The sequence below is a fragment of the Xiphophorus maculatus genome, chromosome 15 (assembly GCF_002775205.1).
Source record: "Xiphophorus maculatus strain JP 163 A chromosome 15, X_maculatus-5.0-male, whole genome shotgun sequence".
Lineage (NCBI taxonomy): Eukaryota > Metazoa > Chordata > Actinopteri > Cyprinodontiformes > Poeciliidae > Xiphophorus > Xiphophorus maculatus.
The window spans coordinates 21,263,169-21,285,995 of record NC_036457.1 but is presented as its reverse complement, the minus strand read 5'-3'; the positions used below and the strand labels follow the sequence as shown (position 1 = coordinate 21,285,995).

Below are 22,827 nucleotides of genomic sequence, written 5' to 3'. Positions count from 1 at the left end.
ATTACAAATGGTACGTACTGTACATAGGCTATATCTTTTTCTTTTCAGAATTAAGGAGGGTGGATTTTGATTTATTGAAGAACAGCTTGAGCCTTGACTACCAGTGGAACAAGCCGGATGGGCCTAATGGGACTGGGAGGGGTATTTATTACAAGTTCCTGGCCTCAGACTGTCACACAGTGTCGGTCTCTCATCCCACAGTCTCCTCACACTGAGGACATGACATTACAGATCTCACCGGGGATCTTCGTCTCCTCCCTCCTCGATTCACAATTGCGGCTCGGTGCACGTGCGTGCCTCTCGCGGAGCTGCCATTGGCGAGACGACCCGCTAAGTCCCGCCCACCAGCTTTACGTCAGCGCTGCGCTTGTCTGTGGAGGTTCTGCAGCGGGCAGCGAGCCGCACTGCACACCGACTGAACCGGCAGGGGCGAGGCGGCATCCATCATCGCTATGGGAATTAAGCGCAGCGTCCTGAGTGAATCGAGCCCTCAGCCCGCTCCACCCGGAGACACAGAGTATAAAACAGAGCAGCCCAGAGCCCCGACCAGCTCCCCCTCCTCCGGTGTGCTGAGGAGGACCGTGGTGATGATGATCAGTAACATCTAGAGATGAGACGTGTTACTCAAGCAGACAACTTGGACAAGGACGTTTGCTCGACCCGCATCCGTGCTCTCTGATTCAGGATGATGTCTGTCATCCATGTGTCCGCCGTGGTGAGTGCATCACATATCCACCCAACTCTCTCCACGGACTGCTTTTCATTGTTTATTCTAAGGGGCTGCTTCGGCAGGTTCTCCATTTAAAGGGACAGCGCGTGTTTTTGTGAAAAATTTCTGAATCAACTTGAAATCAATTGACTGAAATGACTGTCAAATGGTAAAAAAAAAAATAAAAATAAAAAGAGAGAGAGAAATGGTCATAAAGATATTTTATTTTATTGTAAGTAAAAAGCATTCTTGGGTGGAAATTTAACAGTGGGTGAACAGAACAAAAGGGGAAAAAAAGTTTGCAGTTGGTGACAAAGAAAGGGCAGCCTGCAGTCTATTGTTATCCAGAATCAGTCCCGAAAAGGCTGCAAAGATATGTTTGTTGGTTTATTGTCCAGATATAGAATTTGTTGGATTCATTGTAATCATAAAAAAAGAGAAAATCATTCGAATTTTAAGTAAGTCTATAGATTGATAGATAACATCCAGTCATAATTGCAGGTTAACTCCTTGCTTTCTGAATATATTTATTATATAAAAATACATTATTTGTTTTTCTTGTTAAACAGATTTTGTTCGGTTAGTATTTGAATATACAGTAAATCATAAAACAAATGTACATCTAAGTATTGATTATGCTATTCTCAAATCTAGGTATACATGGTGATCCTTGGTATGTGTTGAATATGCATCACCGGGCATTACTGGTAAACATATGTTGATGACGCATCTGTGACAGTAATTTACAATGGATTAAATGCAAAAGATGTGCATTTGCTCTGCGGATTCACACCCATTTAGAAGTTTATTGGGATCTTATGTGATGGACCAACACAACGTAGCACATAATAGATGAAGTTGATGGAGAATTAGATGTGATTTTCAAAATTAATACTTGATCCGCCCTGATCACACTGACTCCATTGTGAAATAACCATCATGCTACAAAACAGACTACTTTAGTCTATCACATGAAATCCCAATAAATACAGACGTTTCTGGTGGCGGCATAATGAAATGAGTAGAAGTTAAGTTTTGTGTTTTGATGATTTTTTTTTTTTATTGCGGTGTTCAGAAATCCCCCCCATCCATTATTTTTAGTTGCGTTACCTTTCAGGCTAACAGTGGGGCTGGTGCCTGTCTCTGGATGGCTTCGTTCACTTCCCCCGTTGCCGTTGCCAAACTAGCCAGACTACAATTAAAAAGACAGTGCAGAAATCCAACGTCATCACTTATAACTTCTCCTTCTGTTTGCTGGTTGGCCAGAATGAAATGCATCCTGAGAAATCCAGCTCAATGGGACTAATCCCAGACAAAGAACTGAGGGGAGATGAGAATCGAATGCCTAGCATAATCAGGCTAGTTGTTAATGTCACAAAATTTGAAAAAGTCAATCAGGAAACTGTCGGTGCTAAATTCTGACTCTAAATTAGGTTTTCGGTTTGTCTATAATCTTTAGTTTTATGCTTAAAATCCCTCTTAATGCAGTGACTTTACTTCCAACATACCCACAGTGTATGAAATTGTTCAACAAAGACATCCTGGACACCCAAAGTTAACAGTTCAGACGTCATTTTTCACCCCAAAGGAAGAACACAGCTCAGCTGGCAGAGCTCCTAGCTTCCGTCATTAGCAGAGAAGTGGAAGCATCTCAACAGATAATCGTCGGCAGTTATTGTCAGTGATAAATGCAGTGTGAATGAGTCTAAACAGAACCTCTTTCTCTCAGCTGTGCTGGACGATGGCATTGGGACACACTGCAACAGGTGCCAGGCAAACGTGTATGTGTGTGTGTGTGTGTGCGTGTGTGTATTAGTGGAAGTACTTATGTGTGTACTTTTGATGTAATTTTGATTTGACTGGGTGTGTTGTGAGCCATACTTTAATTGAACAGTAATGACAACCTAGTGTCTGCCAAAGCCGTTCCACCCATGCATGCACACTTTATGTAACACACTTGTTTTAAACAGCCACTTGTAGCACTTAACATGACTCAGCATATACTGTTAATGAAGTAACAGTAACAACAGAAGTAGCAGTTTTTTGTAGGAATTTCATTCTTGAACTGTTTGCTAAAGCAGGATCATTAGCTATATTTGGAGATAAATTCTCCAAATCTTTGCGAGTTTTTCCACAGAGCATATCTAAAATATTCTACATTCTCTCGATATTAATGCAGATTAAGGAATATTTGGTGTCTGAACTATTAAAATACAAAGTTTTTAGCCTTTTACTTATTATCGTAACCCTAACCCCTGTGAATACTGGAGGTGTACTGTACTCTGGTGTGTTCCTGGTATGGATAAATGTGGGAAAATGCAATAAAGATCCATCCATCCATCCGTCCGTCCGTCCGGATGGACGGATGGATGGATGGATGGATGGACTTACGTATACTGTAAGTTACCCTGTGATTTTTTTCAGTGTCTCAAAAGGACTTGTTTGTTGAGAAATTGAGAAATCTGGGAATTTGAGTCTGTAAAAGTAAGAAACGTTACACCCAAATTTGTCATCGTGTTTTTCTTGTTTGCGAGAGCGCCATATGTCTCAAATTGTCAACAAAGCAATCCAAGAGTCAGCTTGACAGAGCAATGTGCTTCCGCTGAAGATAAACCTGACAGTTGTCTGCATAAAAAAAGAAAACAACAACAACAAAAAACGGTTATTTTTTACAGAAAATAATTGAAGAAGGTAATATGAAAAAATAGGATGACCAAGAATGGATCCTGGTGAACACCTCCGTGGGATTTCAGTGGAAGTTGGGAAACATCCATTAATGCTGACTTAAAATTCGTATCAAAGAGGTCAGAAGGCTGAAACCATATCAAACGCCTTACAGACAAACATCTTGTCAGTGGCAGGCCGGTTGTGGTGATGGGCGTCTGCAAGCGGTTTATTTTAGGACGATGTTTGGAAATGTTAAGACGCTCATATTCGCCGCTGTCTGTTCTTCATCTAATGTGTCCGCTGGTTGGATTTACTTGTCCTTAACTTCCACTGGGTTTGTGCTCCAGCCAAGAAGCTGTGGCCCCGATTCTAAACAAATGCAGGACACGATTCAGCATTTTTGACAGAGGGGACCAAACAAACATTGCGTGATGAAGTATGCGTACTGCTTTGGCAGCCCATCACATGCCGGAAATGTTCAGACTATTTTATACTGTCGGAGAAAAAAAAAAAACAGGGAAGTTGAAGCAATTGGGGTTATGTTTAAATCATGTGTTGCCCTGGCATCCGATGCTCGCACGCGATTAGATGGAGAGCTGGACATGTCGCTGGATGAATCACACTGTAACTGCTGCTGGAGGTTGAGAATTCTTGTCCTATTGACGGGCTTTGAGTGTGCCTGTGGGTGTTTTTGTTTCATGAGGAAGTCCTGACAGGAAACCTAAAGAGGCTTATGCCTCCATATGAGAGTTTGTCACTTTACACCTAAAAAACCTCAAGGCATTTTATGAGATTATGAGATAGATCAACAGAAAATACGGCGTCACTGTGAAACAATAGATTTATTCATCCCACCCCTGTTTAGTCCGCTTTATTCCAACTCCAGTCCGTTTCTCCAGAAAGTCTGGTTCATTTGTTAGGTGTGAACGTCTAATTGAACTCTGATGTGGACCAAACTCTCTCCGCTTACAAACTTATCTCTCACCATGGTGGAGGTAAAATCTGGCATGGTTTGTGTTGTATGAACGCCTACTGGATGGAAGACCGGACCAAAAGCAGGAAGTGGACTATAGGGCAGGGCATTCTGGGTAAATACGACCAAAACAAATGTGTGTATATAGAGCTAGCGGAAGAAATGGATTGTGGTCATTTGAGAAAGAAAAAAGAGAAATCCTACATTTAATTTTTGTTTGCATTTTGTGAAGAAGGATGTTCCGCTCAGTTCTTCTTCAGAAATGTTCATGTCGTTTCCTTCATTGGTTCTTGTTGCAGCGCCCCCAGAGGCTACGGGACAGTCAGGTGTGAAAACACTCTTAGGGAGCATTAGAGAACAAAGAGCAGCTGTTACTTTTATGCTGGGTTTTACCACGGGTAGTGGAAAAACTTTGCCTTTCGAGCCCATAAGAACTACTGCCACCTGCTGGTGGGAGGTAGCACTTACTGAAACACAATGTTTTCAATTTGACCATTTTTTGAGGAAGATTTTCAACAAACCTACCTACTTAACTTGTTCGCACAAACAAAATGCAGGTACTTGTTGAATTTATCTGAATTCCCACTGTTGCGGAATCACAAAAAAACTAAAGACCTCACAGAGCTCTGTTTAGTTTTAATATTCGTCAGCATTTTCTTTTGAATCTGTGACAGAAAGAGTTTGGACTTTGGACTCAGAGATACCTCATGCATGTCCATTTTGTATGCAGAGATGATGGTTGAGGTCGGGGTAAATAAAATTGCCCTGTCCCCAGGCTTAACCCACCTTGAATCATGGTCTCTGATTGGTTGGCCGTCCTGTGCCCCAGGCAGATCATGTATTTAGTGGTGCAGGCGGATTGAGGAGGAGTTGGCAGGAAAGGCCCAACCCTGGCAGCAGAAGGACTGAAATGGATTAATGTAGTGCTGATCAGCAGAGGTGGCTGCTACAGTGGCTCCAGACAATATCTCCATGCAGTGTGCGTGGATTTTTCTAAGTGTGTGTGTGTGTGTGTAGTGTGAAAATGCTGGTACTGCACTTTGTTTCCTCTTCTGCTTTGTGTCTTTGATGGCTTTGCATTTTTTTATTTTCTAAATGACAGGGCTGATTTTAGTCTAGAGGATCACAGCGGGGGTTGTTGACCACACAAGGAAGGAGACACAAATATGAACAAGCAGCCAATTAGGAGCAGGTATTTAGCTGCCATTAGCCCATCGCACTGTTCCCTTAACATGCTGAGTAGCAGCTGTCGCAGTGCTTAGCACCATATGGTTAAAGAGTGCTGAGACGTCTGGAATCTCTCTGCTTAGAAAGGCCAAAAGATGGAGCCCTGACTTGGACCAATCAGCAGCCTTTTAACCCTATAGTCTCAGTCTTAATAGAACTGCTGAGCATTTTTTCTAGAAGACAAACAAAATTCAAATTAAAGATCTAAGTTTACCTTAGATAAAGTACCATTGATGTAAAGTCAAGGGCTCAAATCTGAAAATATAGAAGATAAAAACACTCCAGGAGCCTGATTGCACAAGTCTGCACACCCTTAAGTGAATGCTTTGCTGATTTGATGGACTATAGTCAAAGTTCTGCTGTCCCTGAAGGATTGTCCTGATATCAGCTCATTTGCATTCTTTAGTAATGCCATAGTTAGTGGACAGTTTGCACTGTAGGAAGGTATCAGTCAAGAGAAGGGTACAAACAACATTTATCCCTGCTGTCTGAGACATTCGCTGTATGCTTAACAATGCTACTTTTCAAAAGAATGAAATTGCCTTATTATTGTAAATTCGCATCCTTTGGTAATTTATCAATATATCAATATCAGCATATCTTAGTACTGGAAAAAACAAATATTTTTCCAGAATTATTACCCATTGACCTTTGAATAACATTTGGGTATTTAGTACCTTTTAAAACGGTACCAACACTTATCCTTTATTTAAGGTTTTTGATCAAAACTCACACTGATTGGTAAATAAGTACACAACAATAAGGGTCAAGCTGAGGTCATTCTGAAGAGTAAACCAGCAGAGAGAGCCGGGGCAGATTGTCCATTGTTCCCCGGAAGCAGCAGAATGTTCTCATTTTCCCACGACACGCGCTCCCTGCCAGAACTTTTCACTTTGAACATGGATGTGAATGAACGCATTGATATCACTGACGCAACAGAGCTGGACGCTGAATGTTGACAGCACGCTCTGATGTTTATGGATGAGGTTCTGGGAATGAACACAATGGACTGAATGGACGTTGTGGTGATGAAAGGGCAGCGGACTGGTGGAAGAAGGGACAACCCTGTCAGCGCTGAAGGTATTGCTTGTGTTTCTGTAATTAGTATAAGGACTGATTTTTGGAAATTACTTTTGAAAAAATATTTCCAATCATACCTCAGATTTTTCCTTTCAACTTTTATGTGATCTGGGTGTAAAATCTTTCTAGTCAAGGCTTAGTGTCCAAGTAACATGGACTGGTATACAAATTATAAGGCTAAAAGGGGTTAAGGAAGGTATGCCCTGCATCAGCCCTGTATTAGATTAAAAAATGTGGGAAACAACTCTCATTGCAAAACAACTATACCCTCCAAAGACTAAATATGCACTTTACGAAATATGATTTTATTACTAAAGAAATTTTAACTATGCTGTCCAACCCGAGCCTATGTTTTTCATTTACATTTCTCAGCCGGGAAGGGGTTGAAAAGCCACTTTGAAAGCTTTGGGAATCTAGTAAACCAGAGTCAGAGACATTATCCATACATATTAAAAGCATATATGAATAATGAACGTTCCAATTATTGGACTTGTCATGAAATGCGGTGTTGAGGGGTGGTGAGGGAGACGCAGCAGACCCAGGATGCAGTGAGAAATGATGGTTTTAATAAGGAATGAAGTCAAAACAATCCAAAAACACAGGTAGCACGACTGAGCGGAAGCCAGGGCTCAACGCCGGTAGCAACTGGTTTACGAAAGGACAACACGAAGGACTGAGCGCACATTAGACAAGGACCCGACAAAGACACAGACACACAGGTGACACTAAATACACAGGAGGGTAATCAGGGAATGAGAAACACCTGGGAGTAATCAAAGGGAGGACAGGACAACATGAAGACTCAGGGACACAGAAAACTCTAAATAAATACACAGAAAAACACAGAACATGACAGGACTGGCCAATTATTGGAGTGATGGCCTATTGATTGGACAATAGAGCATCAACGATTTATCCTGGAATTCATAAAAGACAAACACCTAAAGCACTACAGGCCTCGCTTTACTCAGTTAATGTCAGTGTTCATGATTCAGCAGCAAGAATAGTATCTTGGAAGAGTTTCAAGTCTAAAATCACTAGTGACTCAAAAGAACACCCTGTCTCATTGCACATATGCTAAAAAAAACATCCGATGATCTTTGGGGACATATTCAGGGTACTGGCGAGACAAAAGTGGGATTCTTTAGAAGGTTCTGTCCTGTTGGATGGTGTAGAACTAAAACATCCGCCCATTTTCAATACCTGCTCAACAATCCAGGGTTGCAACGGGGTACACTGTGAACAGTACACCAGAACAGCCATAAACAACATGTTGGGTTAAGCATGCAGAATCCACACAAAGAAGAACCCTGGATCGTCTTTCACCAGGGGAGCAGTGCCATAAACTGCACCACCACAAAGTTCCCAAACTAAAACGATTTAGGAGAAACAGCATTATACATACAGACAAACATGGTGGCAGAACCTGGAATACCTGCAGCAAATCCTAAACCAGAATGTCCAACCCTCAGTTTACGACTATGAAGGGCACTTTGGTTAACTGACTCAGGCTATGGACATTTGTACATTACATAACACCTCTTACCAGTAGACCACTGTCTACTGGTGTAGTTCAGGTTGTATAATCCCTTTGTTTCAGAAAGTATTACACTCTTTAAACCACACAGCTTTACTGTGTGGAGCAGCTTTTACCATCTTTAGCTTTTTTGTAGTTAAAAAAACCCGACAAAACAATGGATTAAGTTTCTCTAGAATGGAAGATCTGTACCTTTTGTGTTCCAGGTAGTGTTACACAGGCATGACTCAGTCTATGTCTGTGATATTGAACCCAGAGGTGTGTCTCATTCCACCAAATCCAGCAGGGCCGTGCAGAGACCTTTGGAGGGGCAGGGTCTCAAAGTTAAAGAGGGGCACGTTGAACAAGACCTTAAAACAATTGTAAAAATTATTATGACAGTGACACTTTAACTGCAATACAGGAAAAAATTCCATCATTTTTATGTTAAATTTGTGGCAACCAGAAGGTACCACTAATTAGTTTTACCTATTTTTAAATATTTTCTTAAAACTTCTCTTTCATTCCAGATTTTGACATTTAAATTGTTTTTAATTGAACTTTTATTTCCTTTGTATCTTCATTAAAAATGTGATGGGCTTTTTGTATTACTTTTAAATTATTAGGATTTTATTATATTATGCTACTTCTGTTTCATTATTTTTGTGCACAGTTCTTTGGTCTTGGAGTTGAACTTCTCTAGAACTAAATCAGGAACAACTCCAGAGCTGCAGAGTTTAGATGCTGCATGGTCATTTCTGATGTAAAATAAAGACAAAAACTGAATAACTAAATTACTTCTAGTGTTCCTCTTCATGTGATTTAAAACTCATGTCACGTTTTTAGGCTCAGTTCAGGGAAAATATCGACTGAACAAACTGAACCATGAATGTAAAGACGATCATACAGGAAATGCTTCTTTTTCATTCATTTATTGATTCATTTTTCATTTCTGAGGCAGAGAAAGCTCCATTAGCCCTCTGATGCATGAATTATGATCCTTTGTGTCAGAATTTTTTTTCCATTTTTTAAAATTCTTTTCTTAAGGCATAAAAAAGGTAGGAAATTTTTTTTGTAAAAATAATTTTTTTTTTTTTATGTGATCAATTGTAAATTTGTCCAAATACGAAGTTGTTATTTGAAAAATACATCAGTAGTATTGTTCCTTAGGGGTTATCTGATGTCACAATATTTTTTTTACTTGCAAGAGTCGTCTACAGTAGAAGGAGGGACCGGGTCGGTTCTCATGCTTTTTTGTCTGTCGGCCATATTGTATTTAACAAAAATAATTTCTTGCATTTGCAGCTGATGGCCAGTAGTTGATGGTATATTTTATGATGCATTAGTGTCCACGTCAGTGGTCTGTGTGCATTTATAACATAAAAATCCACGGGAAGCACAAGAAAATGGCTTTTAGATAGCTGTCCACTGTAGTGACCACTATGCATGAAAGGGTTAGGGAGGTCAAGGTCAGGTGAGAAAAAACAAAACTATTCATTTATCCTAATTCTACAAACTACAGAGTGATGAAGAAACAACTATAAAATTACATCTGAGGAAATTTGATGAGAATTTTGTTTCATGATAGTTTATGTTTTATTTAAGCCCAATTGTTTGTTTTATCCAATCAATGTATTCACAAACATCTATGATTGTAGATGGTATCAGACATGCAAAGCCTGTACTACTTTCAGCAATCACACCATAAATCATCCCGTTGAACACCACTGCTGAACCAGAGTCGCCCTGTAGAAAAATGTATATCAATATATTTATTTATGTTGTACAACAGAAAGGTTCTAATCACTGCAGAGAGATATTGATGAAAAACTTACATAACATATATCCTTGGTTGGTGCTTCAGTAAGAAATACATTCCCACATTTTGGTCTAAAGTAGGTATCTTGATCAACATTCACGTTGACACACTGAAGATGTGTTGGACTAGGAGCATTGGGGTCTGTAGAGAAACAAGAGGACCATGAACATGTTCTTCACTCGACCTTCTCTGTAGCGACAGAAACAAAGATTTTATTCTCATAACTTCAATATTTCTCTCACTTCGCTCATAATTGGGGCCGGTTGTCGTTCCTCCCTCTCCTGCCAGCTGAACTGTATCGCCTCTATAACACAATAAGAATAAAATGTAAAAATACAAGATAACTGTAGAAATTGAATTGTGATGAAGAACAATGAAAGAGCAAAAAATAAATCCATGAAGGACTTCATCCTCTGACAGGAGTGTCCATGTCCAGTCCTCAGTGACGATGTCCTGCGCCCTTTACATGTGTCTCTGGTCCAACACACTTGAGCTAAATGGGTTCTGGTTCTGCTGTTGGCCTGATTACCTGACTCAGGTGTGCTGAAGCAGAGGCAGCAGGACTGGAGGAGTAGAGACAGAAAACCTGAAGTCATGTTGATCAGAGAAAGACTTACATTTTAGGACGATTCTGGCATCTTGGTAGCCGAGCAGGTGGGACATCTTTTACTGGCCTCCGAAGCTTCAGCAACATGATATCATGCTTTTAGCCCTGGTCAGTATGAATCACCGAATCGTATTGGATTACATGGATCCGCTGTTTAGCCCTCCTTGGATGAACTTTTAGCATTGCTACGTTAATCCTGCAGAAAAGGTTAGATTATAATAAACACACAGAAAACCTGATCATCTGCAGATAAAATTGTCTTAATGTTTCTTTCCTACCACCCTGCCTCTGACTCCCAGTAGTGAGCTGCAGTCAGGATCCACTTAGCGTCGATCAGAGATCCTCCACACAGGCTTGTTGTAGTATAATTGCTGCTCTCAATCCGAACATGATAAAGAAGCTCCCTGTCATCACAGTCATGGCCTCCAATGATTCTCTTCTGCAGAGAAACATTTGAGTTCACTGAAACACCTTAAGAAGAAAAAGGAGGACTTTACTTAGAAATCAGGTGCAAACATGGCCGCTGGAAGAGAAAAAGAATAAACAGTTAAAGATTAAAAAGCATCACAGTCTATATTCAAAGAAGTTTCAGTCTGAAACAGAATCAGAGGGAAGTGTCTCCAGTCTGTCCATTGTCTCCAGTTTGTCCGACTCACCCAGCCCCAGCAGCAGCAGAACCTTCAGCAGAGCCATTGCTGGTCCAGCTTCCTGTGAATGTCTGCAGTCTTGCAGCAGCTTTTAAACTCTGCTCACAACTTCCTGTAGGAAGCCACCAATCACAAGACAGACACTGATCTATCCAGTCATTTACATAAAATACAGAAGGAGGTAATCATAAGAAATAATGATATAATGAATAGGAGAGAGGAAATATGGATTAACAGGTTGATGTTTGGTCATACTAGTTTAAATAGTGGTTTAAAAAAATAGGGAAACATCCATCAGGTGATTGTTCTTATTGCAGGGAAACAGAAGTAGAACATTTATTGTAGAAAATATATAAAAGAGAGGAAAGAATTGGAAAGGGTAATGGGGAGTTCAGTAATTATGGCTAATTTATTAAGGAAGCATCAATCACATGATATAATTCAAGCACTTATTAAATATTTAAAAGATACAAAATTAGCTGAGAGGATTTAGTATGTATGTGTGTGTGAGTGTATAAGTACGTATATAATTTAGTTATTTTAAGATTTGAAGATATTTAGGATAAATTAATTTCTGAATTACATCTCCGTCCAGTTGATGGCAGTAATACACAAAGTTTGTAAACTGCCAGAAAACGCTCTAGAAGAAGAAGAAGATCTGTCCAATCATGGCACAGACACTGGTCTGCGCTGTCATCTGCACACAGACGAACTTAAACAACTCATCATTCTAAAGAAACTTGAAAAAGTCCTTGTTCCTAATAAAACAGTTCTCCCTCGTATAACTTAAATAATCAGGCAACGAAACAAGAACTTTTTCATCAATATTGACTTAAAACAAGCAGCTCCTATATTTTGCTGCAAAGTTACTTGTAGGTAAGTTTTGCCTTAACTCAAGTGAACTGAGAGGTTTCCAGTAGAAACTAGAAACACTCAGCTAGTGTTTGTGCTAGCCTCCCTGCTAATCTCTATGCTAGCCTCCTGCTAGACTCCATCCTAGCCTACTTGCTAGCCCTGATGCTAGCCTCCATACTAGCCTCAGGCTTGTTGAAGTTGGCTAAATGTAATATTTGTCTACACAGGAAAATACAAAAACTTGATCTTCAGTGAAGTCCATAGGTTTTCAAGATGTGGGAGAACTAGCCTACATGCTAGTCTATGTAATAGCTTCCATACTAGCCTCAGGTTTGTTGATGTTTGCTACATATAAAATCTGTCTACACAGGTTGTGTTAAATTGTCCTTGAAATAAAATCAGAAATGCTGTTTCCAGATTTTAAGTCTGTATGAAAATACTGCAAATGTAAACCAAACTAAAATCAGAGAATAAGAACGTTAGAAACAGAACCTATAATACAAATGACGGACTGGTGACCTTCAGTGGAGGATTCTGCACAGCGCCAACGCAACAAACTCATTTTTATTGGTCATCAGTCCTGGGGTTTTAAACGAGTGTCCTTTTTGCAGTATGTCAGGGACACAAGACAAGCCGGCGAGTAACAGTCTGTGATTTGACTAATTAGAGAGGTGATTACATATTCATCTGTTACTCAAAATACCCCATCTGTTTTATGTGGCTCAAAATTAGTTTGGTGTAAAATGGAGCTAAAGTGCTAACAAACATAAAGTTAAGGACAAGCATAAATACAAAGAAATAGAAAAAAAGCCTTGATGCTACATTGTGAAAAACAAAAAGACTAATGGAACTAAAATGTCCTTCGTAAAAAGAAACTATGAATCTTATGATTTTATAGACAAGAATTGTTACAAGAAATTCAGAAGGAACACTTTGTTATGGACAAAAGGACTCTTTGTCTTTTCGCTATCTGTTTTATCTGCTCAAACGCACACGGCTGCACGTTGACATAACCATATTTAAGACTGGTTACAGTCACACAAAAACAAAAACTGATTAAGACACTTTAGAGAGGGACCAGAATGAGGAGAAATTAAAAGCAGAACTCGTGCTACAATCTTTGCTTCACTCGCTGTCACCCCTAAGGTGAGCTGAGTGGAGTCCAGCCCTGGAGGGTGAACGTCACTCTGTATCTGTTCCATTTGTATGACCTGTAACATTTGATAATTTTCTGCATTAAACCTGTTTTATATTTAACCAAATCTCCTTATTTCTCAAGGTAACAACACTGGGGTTTTAGTCAGGTCCTGTAACTTTTTTTTGAAAAAAAGAAAACAACAAAAAAACTCAAAAAGGGCACTAGGGGCATCAAGGATAAAAAGGGCAGGGGCTCAAGCCCCCCAAACCCCACCTCTGCATGTGCCTGAAATCAAGGAAGCTGACAACTTCCAAGCAGAGGTGAGAGGGCATTCTGTGGAGGCAAAGCAACAACTACAGCTTACACTGGGAGATGAATCATCAGCTGTGACAAAAAGCCCACAAACTCTGTGCTGGTTGAGTCTCAGGATGAGTCAGTGAGTTTCATTATGATTCATTCTACGATGGCAGAGGTTTCAGGAAATAACTGTAACTTAACACCCTTCAGTTTTTACATGTGTAGCCACTTAAGACAAATCAGGACAAAAAAGTGGCGTTAGTAACTTTGGCACGAATGTCTTCAACTACCATCCGAACAGAGAAAGCAGATGTCAGAAGATCCTGCCAAAGCAAGATGGAAATAATTCATATTCTAAAGCAACTGACCTGCTGTTTCCTATTCTCCTCTCAGCTCCTGTGCATGGTGGTGGCTGACATCTCAGCCCGAGCTTTGACCACATCCACCGCAGACGACCAGCCCCTCCTCTCTCCACGCCACTATCAGCACACAGACCGGGACTCTGGCACCCAGCTGGTCTGTGACAAGTGCCCAGCAGGCACCTACGTCTCCGTCCACTGCTCTCCGACAACAGTGAGGGAGTGCAGCCCCTGCCCCAGGGGCACCTTCACACGGGGCGAGAACGGCGTCCAGCAATGCCACCGCTGTCGGGCTCCGTGTCTCGCGGGCTTCATTGAGAAGGCGCCGTGCACGGCCACCCAGGACCGAGTCTGCACCTGTCCGCCCAACACATTCCTGTCCAAGGGCGGCGGTCTGGACTGCAAGCCCCACTCCCTGTGCCCGCCGGGGTCCCGGGTGAAAAGGCGCGGCACCGAAAAGGAAGACGTTCTCTGCAAGCCGTGCACGAAGGGCACGTTTTCTCAGGTGGAGTCCAGCGCCATGAGTTGCAGAAATCACACGGACTGCAAAGCTCTGGCAAGGCTGCTGTTGACACCGGGGACAAGACAGACGGATAACGTGTGTGGACCCCCTTCTGCCACTTTGTCTTCTGTCCCCCCGACCACTCCACTGGGGCCTGTACAGGCTGTGTTTGTTCAGGAGACGATGATGTCCTCGGTCTCCCCATCGTTGAATGGACATGCACGTAAAGGTGAGGCAGCCATAATGCACTTCTCTTTTGTTGAGAAGAATTCCCATTCAGATGAACTTCCTGGTATTTATTAGTCTCAGTAAAAGCAAATCCCTAGAGGAGAAATGACATGAAACATAATTGACTGCATTTGCTAAGAAAACTTGTTAGAAGAATTAAAAGTGTGTTTTAAGATTAACTTACCACTAAGAAAATAACCCCAAACATACAGTGGAGTGTTTTAGATCAAAGCCTATTCATGTGTTAAAATGGCCCAGTCAAAGTCTAACCTAAAACTGAAAAACTGCGAGACTTGGCAATAGACACTTGCGTATTCTCTACATCAGGGGTCCCCAAGCCCAGTCCTCAAGGGCCCCCATCCTGCAACTTTTAGATGCACCTCTGTTGAAACACACCTGGATCAAATAAACGGCTCATTACCAGCCTGTTGCAGAGCTGATTGGATGCTGGTGAGGTAATTCAGACATTTTGGAGCAAAGTTGCATCTAAAAGTTGCAGGACGACAGCCCTTGAGGACTGGACTTGGGGACCCCTGCTCTACATAATCGTTGGCTGACATGAAGCTATTTTGAAAAAAAAAAGTGAACCGGTTACGACATTCCAGCAAGTGCCGACAGCTGTTGCTGGAATTAAAGCTGATTCTACAAAGTCTTGACTTGGGTAGGGCTTCATAGAAATGTATGTCACATTTATGTTATATAAAAAAAAAAGTAAAAGTATGTATGAGATAATTTGTGTTGGTTCATTACATAAAATCCCAGTAAAGCACATTGAGGCCTGTGGTTGCACATGAAGAAATGCGGAAACGTTGTGAAAACTGTTACATAGCTGCAGATTATGTATTTTTTTGAAGTGCCGCATCCTCATTGCACAAATGCCCCCCCGTCTTGTCCAGCCTAGAATTCCCATAAGTGGGATGTCTGTTGGCACGGAAACAGCAGGCTGCCTCTGTATGCCAGGAGTGATTGCATTTTCAAGGTGACTCAAGGATGTTTCTGTCCTCCTGTTTCATCTTTCTTCTTTTCTTTTTCGCCTGTTGGTAGAGAAAAAACCCTCGGTAGTTCCCCTACATTTTCCCGTTTGTTTGCCTGACTCGTCATGTCCTTACCCGTTCTTACGTCATGCTCGTCTGAGCCAGCCAAGCAGTCATTTCTCAGAATCAACCATCCATAGCTAGCATACCTCTCCTCCACTAAACCCCCCACAGCCATAATACTGTCACTGCTGTTTGTGTTGGCAGGGGATCGATGGCCTTTGAGCCAGTTAATTTGACACCGTCTGAGCTGTTAGAACCATGGTGGGGGGTGGGCGAGTGGTTGGGGCTGTTAGCTTACACCTGCTATTTACCAATGATAGAGGAGGTGGTGGTCACCCCCATTCTGAAAGGAGAGGAAGATTAGATTGAGTTAAGTTTTTGTAGAGGAAGTCAGTTTGTGTTCCTTTTTTTTTCGATAACTCAGATAATTGGAGGTTACATCACACATCTCCTAGCAACCAGAAATGTTCATCAGAGATGTTGCATTGATTGTTATATCCACCTTACACAGTGTGGGCTATAGGCTTTTCCAGGCCCTTCAGGTTTTATTTAAGCTAGTGCCGAGACTTTAACGTGGTGATTTCAGTTCATTAAATACATGGACTCTAGCACAGGAAATTCTTTAAATACAATTTGCTCGTTTACGTACAAAAGCCCAGAGGAGGAACCTTTGTACTGTGTTTCTGGTACGCCTGTAAATCTGACGCACAAGCAACATTTGCAAACAACAACGATGGACGACAAAGCCGCTTCTCTTGGCCCTCTGGGGGTTGACCCTATTTTCAAAAAACAATCTGATTGGACTCTGGAAATGTTGTGCTAAAAACAATTAGCCTGTCAGTGAATCTTTTGTACCTTAAAATAGCGTCTCAGAATTAAACATGTAGCAGCAGCACAGACAACCCAAACACTAATGTCAGCGTCTACTGTCCACATTTCTAAAGAAAGATTATTTTAATTTTTAAAGAAGTTCCATGAATGATCAGCGGTTCCTGAAACATCGGAAAACTGAATAGCAATTTCCACCAATCTGATGGCTTAATAATATAAATAACAAATTAAGAACAATAAATATCCATACGTCTATTCATTCACTAAGCTAGCAGCATTTTGTTTAATTGAAAATGTTGCTTTTGCCAATATGGTTTTTGATTTAAAACGCAAACAATTGCATTTAATTAATTACAGACCCATCAGTTAAGCTCCACCACTAATTTAAACATACACTCTTAACATAAATAAGCATTTTGACATATTTCACTAGCTTAAGAAAACATATACATTCTGCTCTTTGACTAGTTTTCATGAAACACAATAAACAATCAAATGTGGTAATATAGTACCTATCTAAATACTGTAGGCCAAGAATTCTTGTACAAAATTCTCTAATAAATGTAAAAATGTATTTTATTGAACTGTGTCTAACTAAAGTTTTCCACATTAAGCAGACCTCTACCACTTGAGAACAACACCAGTCTCAGCAGTTTCGGCAAACTCTACTCTGTAAACATTTAACATCACATTAAATGTTATTAAATTAAATTAAATCACGTCATCACATTGTCATTGGTTTGTTATTCACACTGATGGAAATGATGTAAGAGGCAACACGTCACCAATGATCTTCCTGTGTGAAACGAGCGCAGAACAAGTAAAAGTCGAAACATGGGTGTTTCGACGTCCTTTTTGTGTAAATAATCAGCTCCGGTAAAATTAAAAACCAGTCTGTGCATGATGACTGCTTAAAGTTTAATCCTGGAAAATCAACTGTAATTTTCACAATGGCAGATTACAGAAAAGTAAGGAAAAAAAAGATATGCGCTTTGGCCGCTCCAAACTAAATTGGTGGTGAGATTTGTTTGTTCAACTCTTTATGGATGAGTTTATTAGATTGATTCACTGCTTAAATATATATCCAAAACAGATATTTTTACAATATAGAATAATTAAGCAACTAACTTCCATATTTTTTTTTTAAAACTTGCATTAGATGCACTTTTTAAATGAATTTTCTCTAGTCCACCTGGAGTCAAAATGTTATATACACAACACTTAGTCACATTTAGACACATTTAGACATATGTAGATGCTCAGCATGTACGCTTCTGCCTGTGAACTATAAATGCCCGCAGCATAACAAATAACTCATGATAATAATAATAGCAATACAGTAATACCAAGCCAAAGGTATTTTTTATAGACATATTTATATGGTTAGCCCTGAATACTACTAGGATTAGTGTCAGTAGACTCAATTTGAACTAAAAGCTCTTAGCTTTGTCCTTTGAGACCCATATATCTGGAGCCAAGCAGTTGTCCAATACATAGAAATAACTTAGTTTTATACTGCTGGCAGAATTAATGCAAACTTCTCCATTATGAGACATCTGCCACACTGGTTTTCACTTCAACAACTTCTTTTGATTGAGTTGATATCCACTCAATCAAAAGTTTTTCTTTCTTACAGTTTTTGTTTAGGAAGATAATCAAGCCACATAACCTGTCATCCATTTGACAACTACATATATTCAGAAGTGTGTCTGTATAAAGCCAAAGACACTGAAATGCCCCAACACCTTCTGTGTCCCTGTGTTTGTCATTGGGCAGTTTCTCTCCCCTGCTTTAGAGTTCTTGTCAAAATGTCACTTTTAATTTCTGGATTAGAGTCGCACCTGGGCAATGTTCTGCTGATGAGAGGATAAATGGGATTATTATACATCTGAATGACTATTTAGGGATTATGGAACTCAGACCCCATCATCATTAGGCTTGCTGAAGCACAGAATGCAAGCTGGAGATTGCATCGATAATCAATGACAGGAAGTGACGCACTGACATTGACAAACCACACTTTTTCTTTTCCATGCCTGGAGAACACTAACTGCAGCTGTTGTTAGTGGTGAGTGCAACACACCACCCTAACTGCCCCCCATCCAACTGATGCATCCAGCACTGACTGTGAAGTGTCGGCCAGGACAACTTTTCAAACTGTTCCTTCGGCTGAGTCGAATCCTGATTAGGTTTCCCCTGGCTTCAATTTAATCAACAAGCAGACTGTGGTGTGAGCAATTTTGGACTGCATCTGCTGTGTGATTACCAGCCAGGACTGGAGCAAAGCAGGGGGAGCAGACAGAGATTAAGGGTCCTTACAGTCCAGGGAACTCAGCCACAGCTTGATGGTTCACAATTTGTGTGACACGTGTGTTTTGTCGCCTCCAAATTTAGCTTCTGGGGATAAGTTCATTGGCATTACAATTATCTTTTTTTCACTCTGCAGTGATGGTACCAATTTGAAATAATTCTCTAGCAAAGCCTGAAATGTACACTTGCTAGCCACTTAACAGGGAATCGGCCTGCCACACTGAAGGAACTCAATGCATGAGCAAAACTGTTTCATCTCCGAAAATACAATATGTAGACCTTTGAAGCAAGTTATAACTTGTACTGGCTAATTTTAGGAGCCTGGGGCTAAAAAATGACTCAGCCTCAACAAAACTGGACAATTGGAGATTGGGAAAAGGTCTTCTTTCTCAATTGTTGCTAAGGGTTGCTTTATACCAATCAAATGTCATTTAAGCACAACACTCTACCTGAGTATTTTTGCTGACCATGTCTATCCCTTTATGACCGCAGTGTACCAACCAGCTGATGGCTTCCAAATATGACAATGTGCTCCTTTGGGGTGTGGTTGGACAGAAGTGCACGGTGCCATCACATCATTATGGACCAACCTTTCTAAACAGAGTTTTTGATGCTGTTTTGAATTATTTCACCAGAGGTTAAAGCTATTCTAAGGCCAATGGAAGACTAGCAGACCTATGGCTTATGACAGGGGTGGGCAACTCCAGGCCTCGAGGGCCGGTCTCCTGCAACTTTTAGATGCATCTCTACTTCAACACACCTGAGTCAAATAATGAGGTCACTAGCAGGACTCCGGAGAACTTGACTGCACTTAGGAGGTGATTCAGCTATTGGATTCAAGTGTGCTGGACCAAGGAGACATCTAAGAGTTGCAGGACACTGGCCCTTGAGGACCAGGATTGCCCACCCCTGGCTTATGAGGTTGCAAGTGAGGGTCCTCATAAGACTCCACACTTAAAACATTTGGAGCTATACCTGGAACTAAAATATAAGGGGAAGACTCTTTAAAAATGCTAATTGAAGGTCATGCTGGCTTTTGCCCTCAATTATTAATCTGTAGAGTGACACCTTTTCCTGATTGAAATATAAAATATTTCTCCATAGCAGTGGTCTCAAACTCCAGCCCTCAAGGGCCGGTGTCCTGAAACCTCTACATGTGTCTATTCTTCTTTTGAGTTTTATTTGTGGTTGGCAAAGCTATTTAAGGTGCATTTACTGCCACCTACTGTACAGGAGTGAAGATGTCCTACACACTGGAATTAAATGGCTGAACTGTGTCACTACGGTAGTATGGAGCCAAGCTCTACAGAGCGCTTCTAATTAGGTAATATTGGTATCAGGTGTGCTGAAAAGTTGCAAGACACAAGAACTGGAGTTTGAGACCACTGCTCTACAGTCATGTCAGCTAACTGATATCCTCAAACTTCTCTCGCTTACTTGCAGAGAATTAGACAATTGCTGAGGTACTAAACTTAATATCATGTGGCATGATCGAAGAGTGTCACTCCATTTTTGCCAATTTCCAGTATCATTTATTGTAACCGGTAGAAAATCTAATTAAATTCACTCAACTGCACATATGATTAACCTAAACTATTAAAACATAAGATATCACGATGGAATCCTGATCCATGTGAGCAATCAATAATAACCAAGAGTAAGTGCTATCCAGCACCGGCATTCTTCCCCTATTGATCGTATCAGTCTTTTGGTTAGTTTTTATAAAATATAGTGCTAACCATCTCAAAACCTCAAAAGTACTACAGTAGACTCTTCCTAAGTAAATGCCACACACAAATAACGGAGAAAAGACGCTATCACTGGTTACAATGCTAGTGTCCCAGATTGTTTGCATGGATGAGGATTTTCTCCTGTAATACCTTCTGTTTTCCTCATCAGGGTGAGCATATCTCAAATTGAGTGAATTTAATTCCCTATGTCTGTGTCTCTCTTGCTTCTTATCTCTTGTATACCATCTCCATGTTCCTTTTCCTCATCTTATTACCATATCTTTGTCTCCATCAAATCCATTGTCAAACATCACAGATCCCTTGAGCCAGTCAGCAGCCATTCAACTGAGGAAAGCTGTAGGCGGGGAAGACGGAGGAGTGGAGTTAATGCTTACCCATTCTGGCGTCCCCACCCCACCAAATCAGGAAGCGTCATGGACTCCCTTGTCGGTGGCTCAAAAGCAAGCCAAGGACCTCAAGAAAGATTTGGGCGAGTCTGATGCTGATCCTGAGCCTGGGGCAAATAAACCAAGAATGGAGGGTGCAGTAGGCCCAGAAGTAGTTAGGGTTGGAACAGGCATCAGTAATGTGGTTAACTTGGGGAATGCGGGTGAAGCCTCCAATTACTACAGACCGAATCGCAGGGGGTCAACAAGGCCGACCATGCACGATCATTTTGACATCAACGAGCACCTGCCGTGGATGATAGTTCTGCTGCTCCTGCTGGTGCTGGTCGTGATCGTGGTGTGTAGCGTCAAGAGGAGCTCTCGGGTGCTGAAGAAGGGCCCAATGCAGGACCCAAGCAGCATCATGGAGAAGGCAATTCACAAGAAGACATCTGGGACTCCAACACAGGCCAGAGAGAAGTGGATCTACTACTACTCCAATGGCCAGGGTAAGCTTGTGACTTCTTCTTTGAGTTTTAGCATTTAGCCTACTGCTTTAACTCTGATGGGTTACTTTTTAGCCATGTATAAATATCTATAGTATGTATGTTGTGTGCCAAACACAGAATAGGTACAATAGCTCTCTTTCAAATAATTGGTGTTGATGAAGGGTAGGAACATCTCTAACAGGTATCAACCATTCCACAGTTGGGACGTTCTCGGAATCTCACCAGTGATGCCTTAATCTGCTTAACAGTTTTAGCTTTCATGAATAAATATTGAATTCTTGTTGCACACTCGCGGTTCCACTCGAGTGTCACGACATGTGTCTGCTGATGTGGAACCATGTGTTGATGTGTTTGAACTGCTGTTAGTTTCTAATCCAATCAATTGTACCTCTGAGCACATGTTGTACAGGGCAGCAGTTACACAAATGAGGACATGACCCTGTTGTACCACCCTTCTGTTACTGTCCTCTCTCAACGTCTACACTCAGGTTCACTTCCAGATCTCAGTTCTCAAATTTCACCTCAGCATGAACTTTCTTTTCTGCTTCCGTCACCTTCATATCGGTCCTCTTAGTCTTTTCTTTTGTAAAGTCTTCCCAATTCTACAGATTCTCATTTCCTTTTCGGTCTCCTACTTATAGCCTCCCATTTTCTGTTGCCATTGCTCTATTTGTGTCTGGTTTTTCTGTTGCATACAATTCTTTCCTCAATTCCTTGTCCAGTTACACTCACTGTTTCTGTTCTAAAATGTAATTACATCTGTTACATTCTATCAGGAGGTGGGGAACATGCTTTCTCCACCTCCGAGGTCTCAGTTTCTCTCTTAGACAAAGACAGGGGACGCAAAACTAAGGGGACACCTCTCGGTTAATACACTCAGGTTTCCCCGTTGAAGTTGGCGTGTGTGTGTATGTGTTATTGAGATGAAGCTGAGCCACCCGCCTCTCTCACACTGTGCTCCCTCAGTGACAGCCCACAGAGAACTGGAATAATCTGGTTTCAGCTGAACCAGGGTTGTTGTTTGGTTGGCAAGGCACATTATTGGGTCAATCGGGTCTCTTACGGGACAACAAAGAGATATATGGAGATAAAGCAATGAGGAGAGTATATCAAACAGTACAGTGGTGTGTGTCAGTGCGAGTGTTGTTAATGTATGTCAATGATCATATGTTTCCTTGCAAGTTTGTAAAAAAAACAAAAAAACAACCAAACAGAGTGACAAGAGAACTTCAGTTGCTGGTCTTGTGTCTGCTGTGGTGATTGTGTTTGATGGGTTAGAGTTGCTTCTACAGTTCATTGCTAAAATATGTGCACAAACCACAAATTTTACTGTCTTCACTTTTTATGTGATGGACAAAATAGTGCATATCTTCAAAGCAGAAGGAAAGTCACATACTCTT

At 41.0% G+C, this 22,827-nt stretch overlaps 1 protein-coding gene across 1 annotated transcript in view; it reads left to right on the top strand.

The window, feature by feature from the left end:
• Window positions 1–356: 356 nt before the first annotated feature.
• tnfrsf21 (TNF receptor superfamily member 21) overlaps window positions 357–22,827 on the top strand; it is a 44,294-nt gene continuing 21,823 nt past the window's right edge. The window contains exons 1-3 of the mRNA XM_005809787.2: window positions 357–715; window positions 13,929–14,625; window positions 20,849–21,427. Of these exons, the coding sequence (XP_005809844.1) occupies window positions 686–715; window positions 13,929–14,625; window positions 20,849–21,427 (1,306 nt within the window). The 5' untranslated portion in view covers window positions 357–685. The remainder of the gene's footprint in view (window positions 716–13,928; window positions 14,626–20,848; window positions 21,428–22,827) is intronic.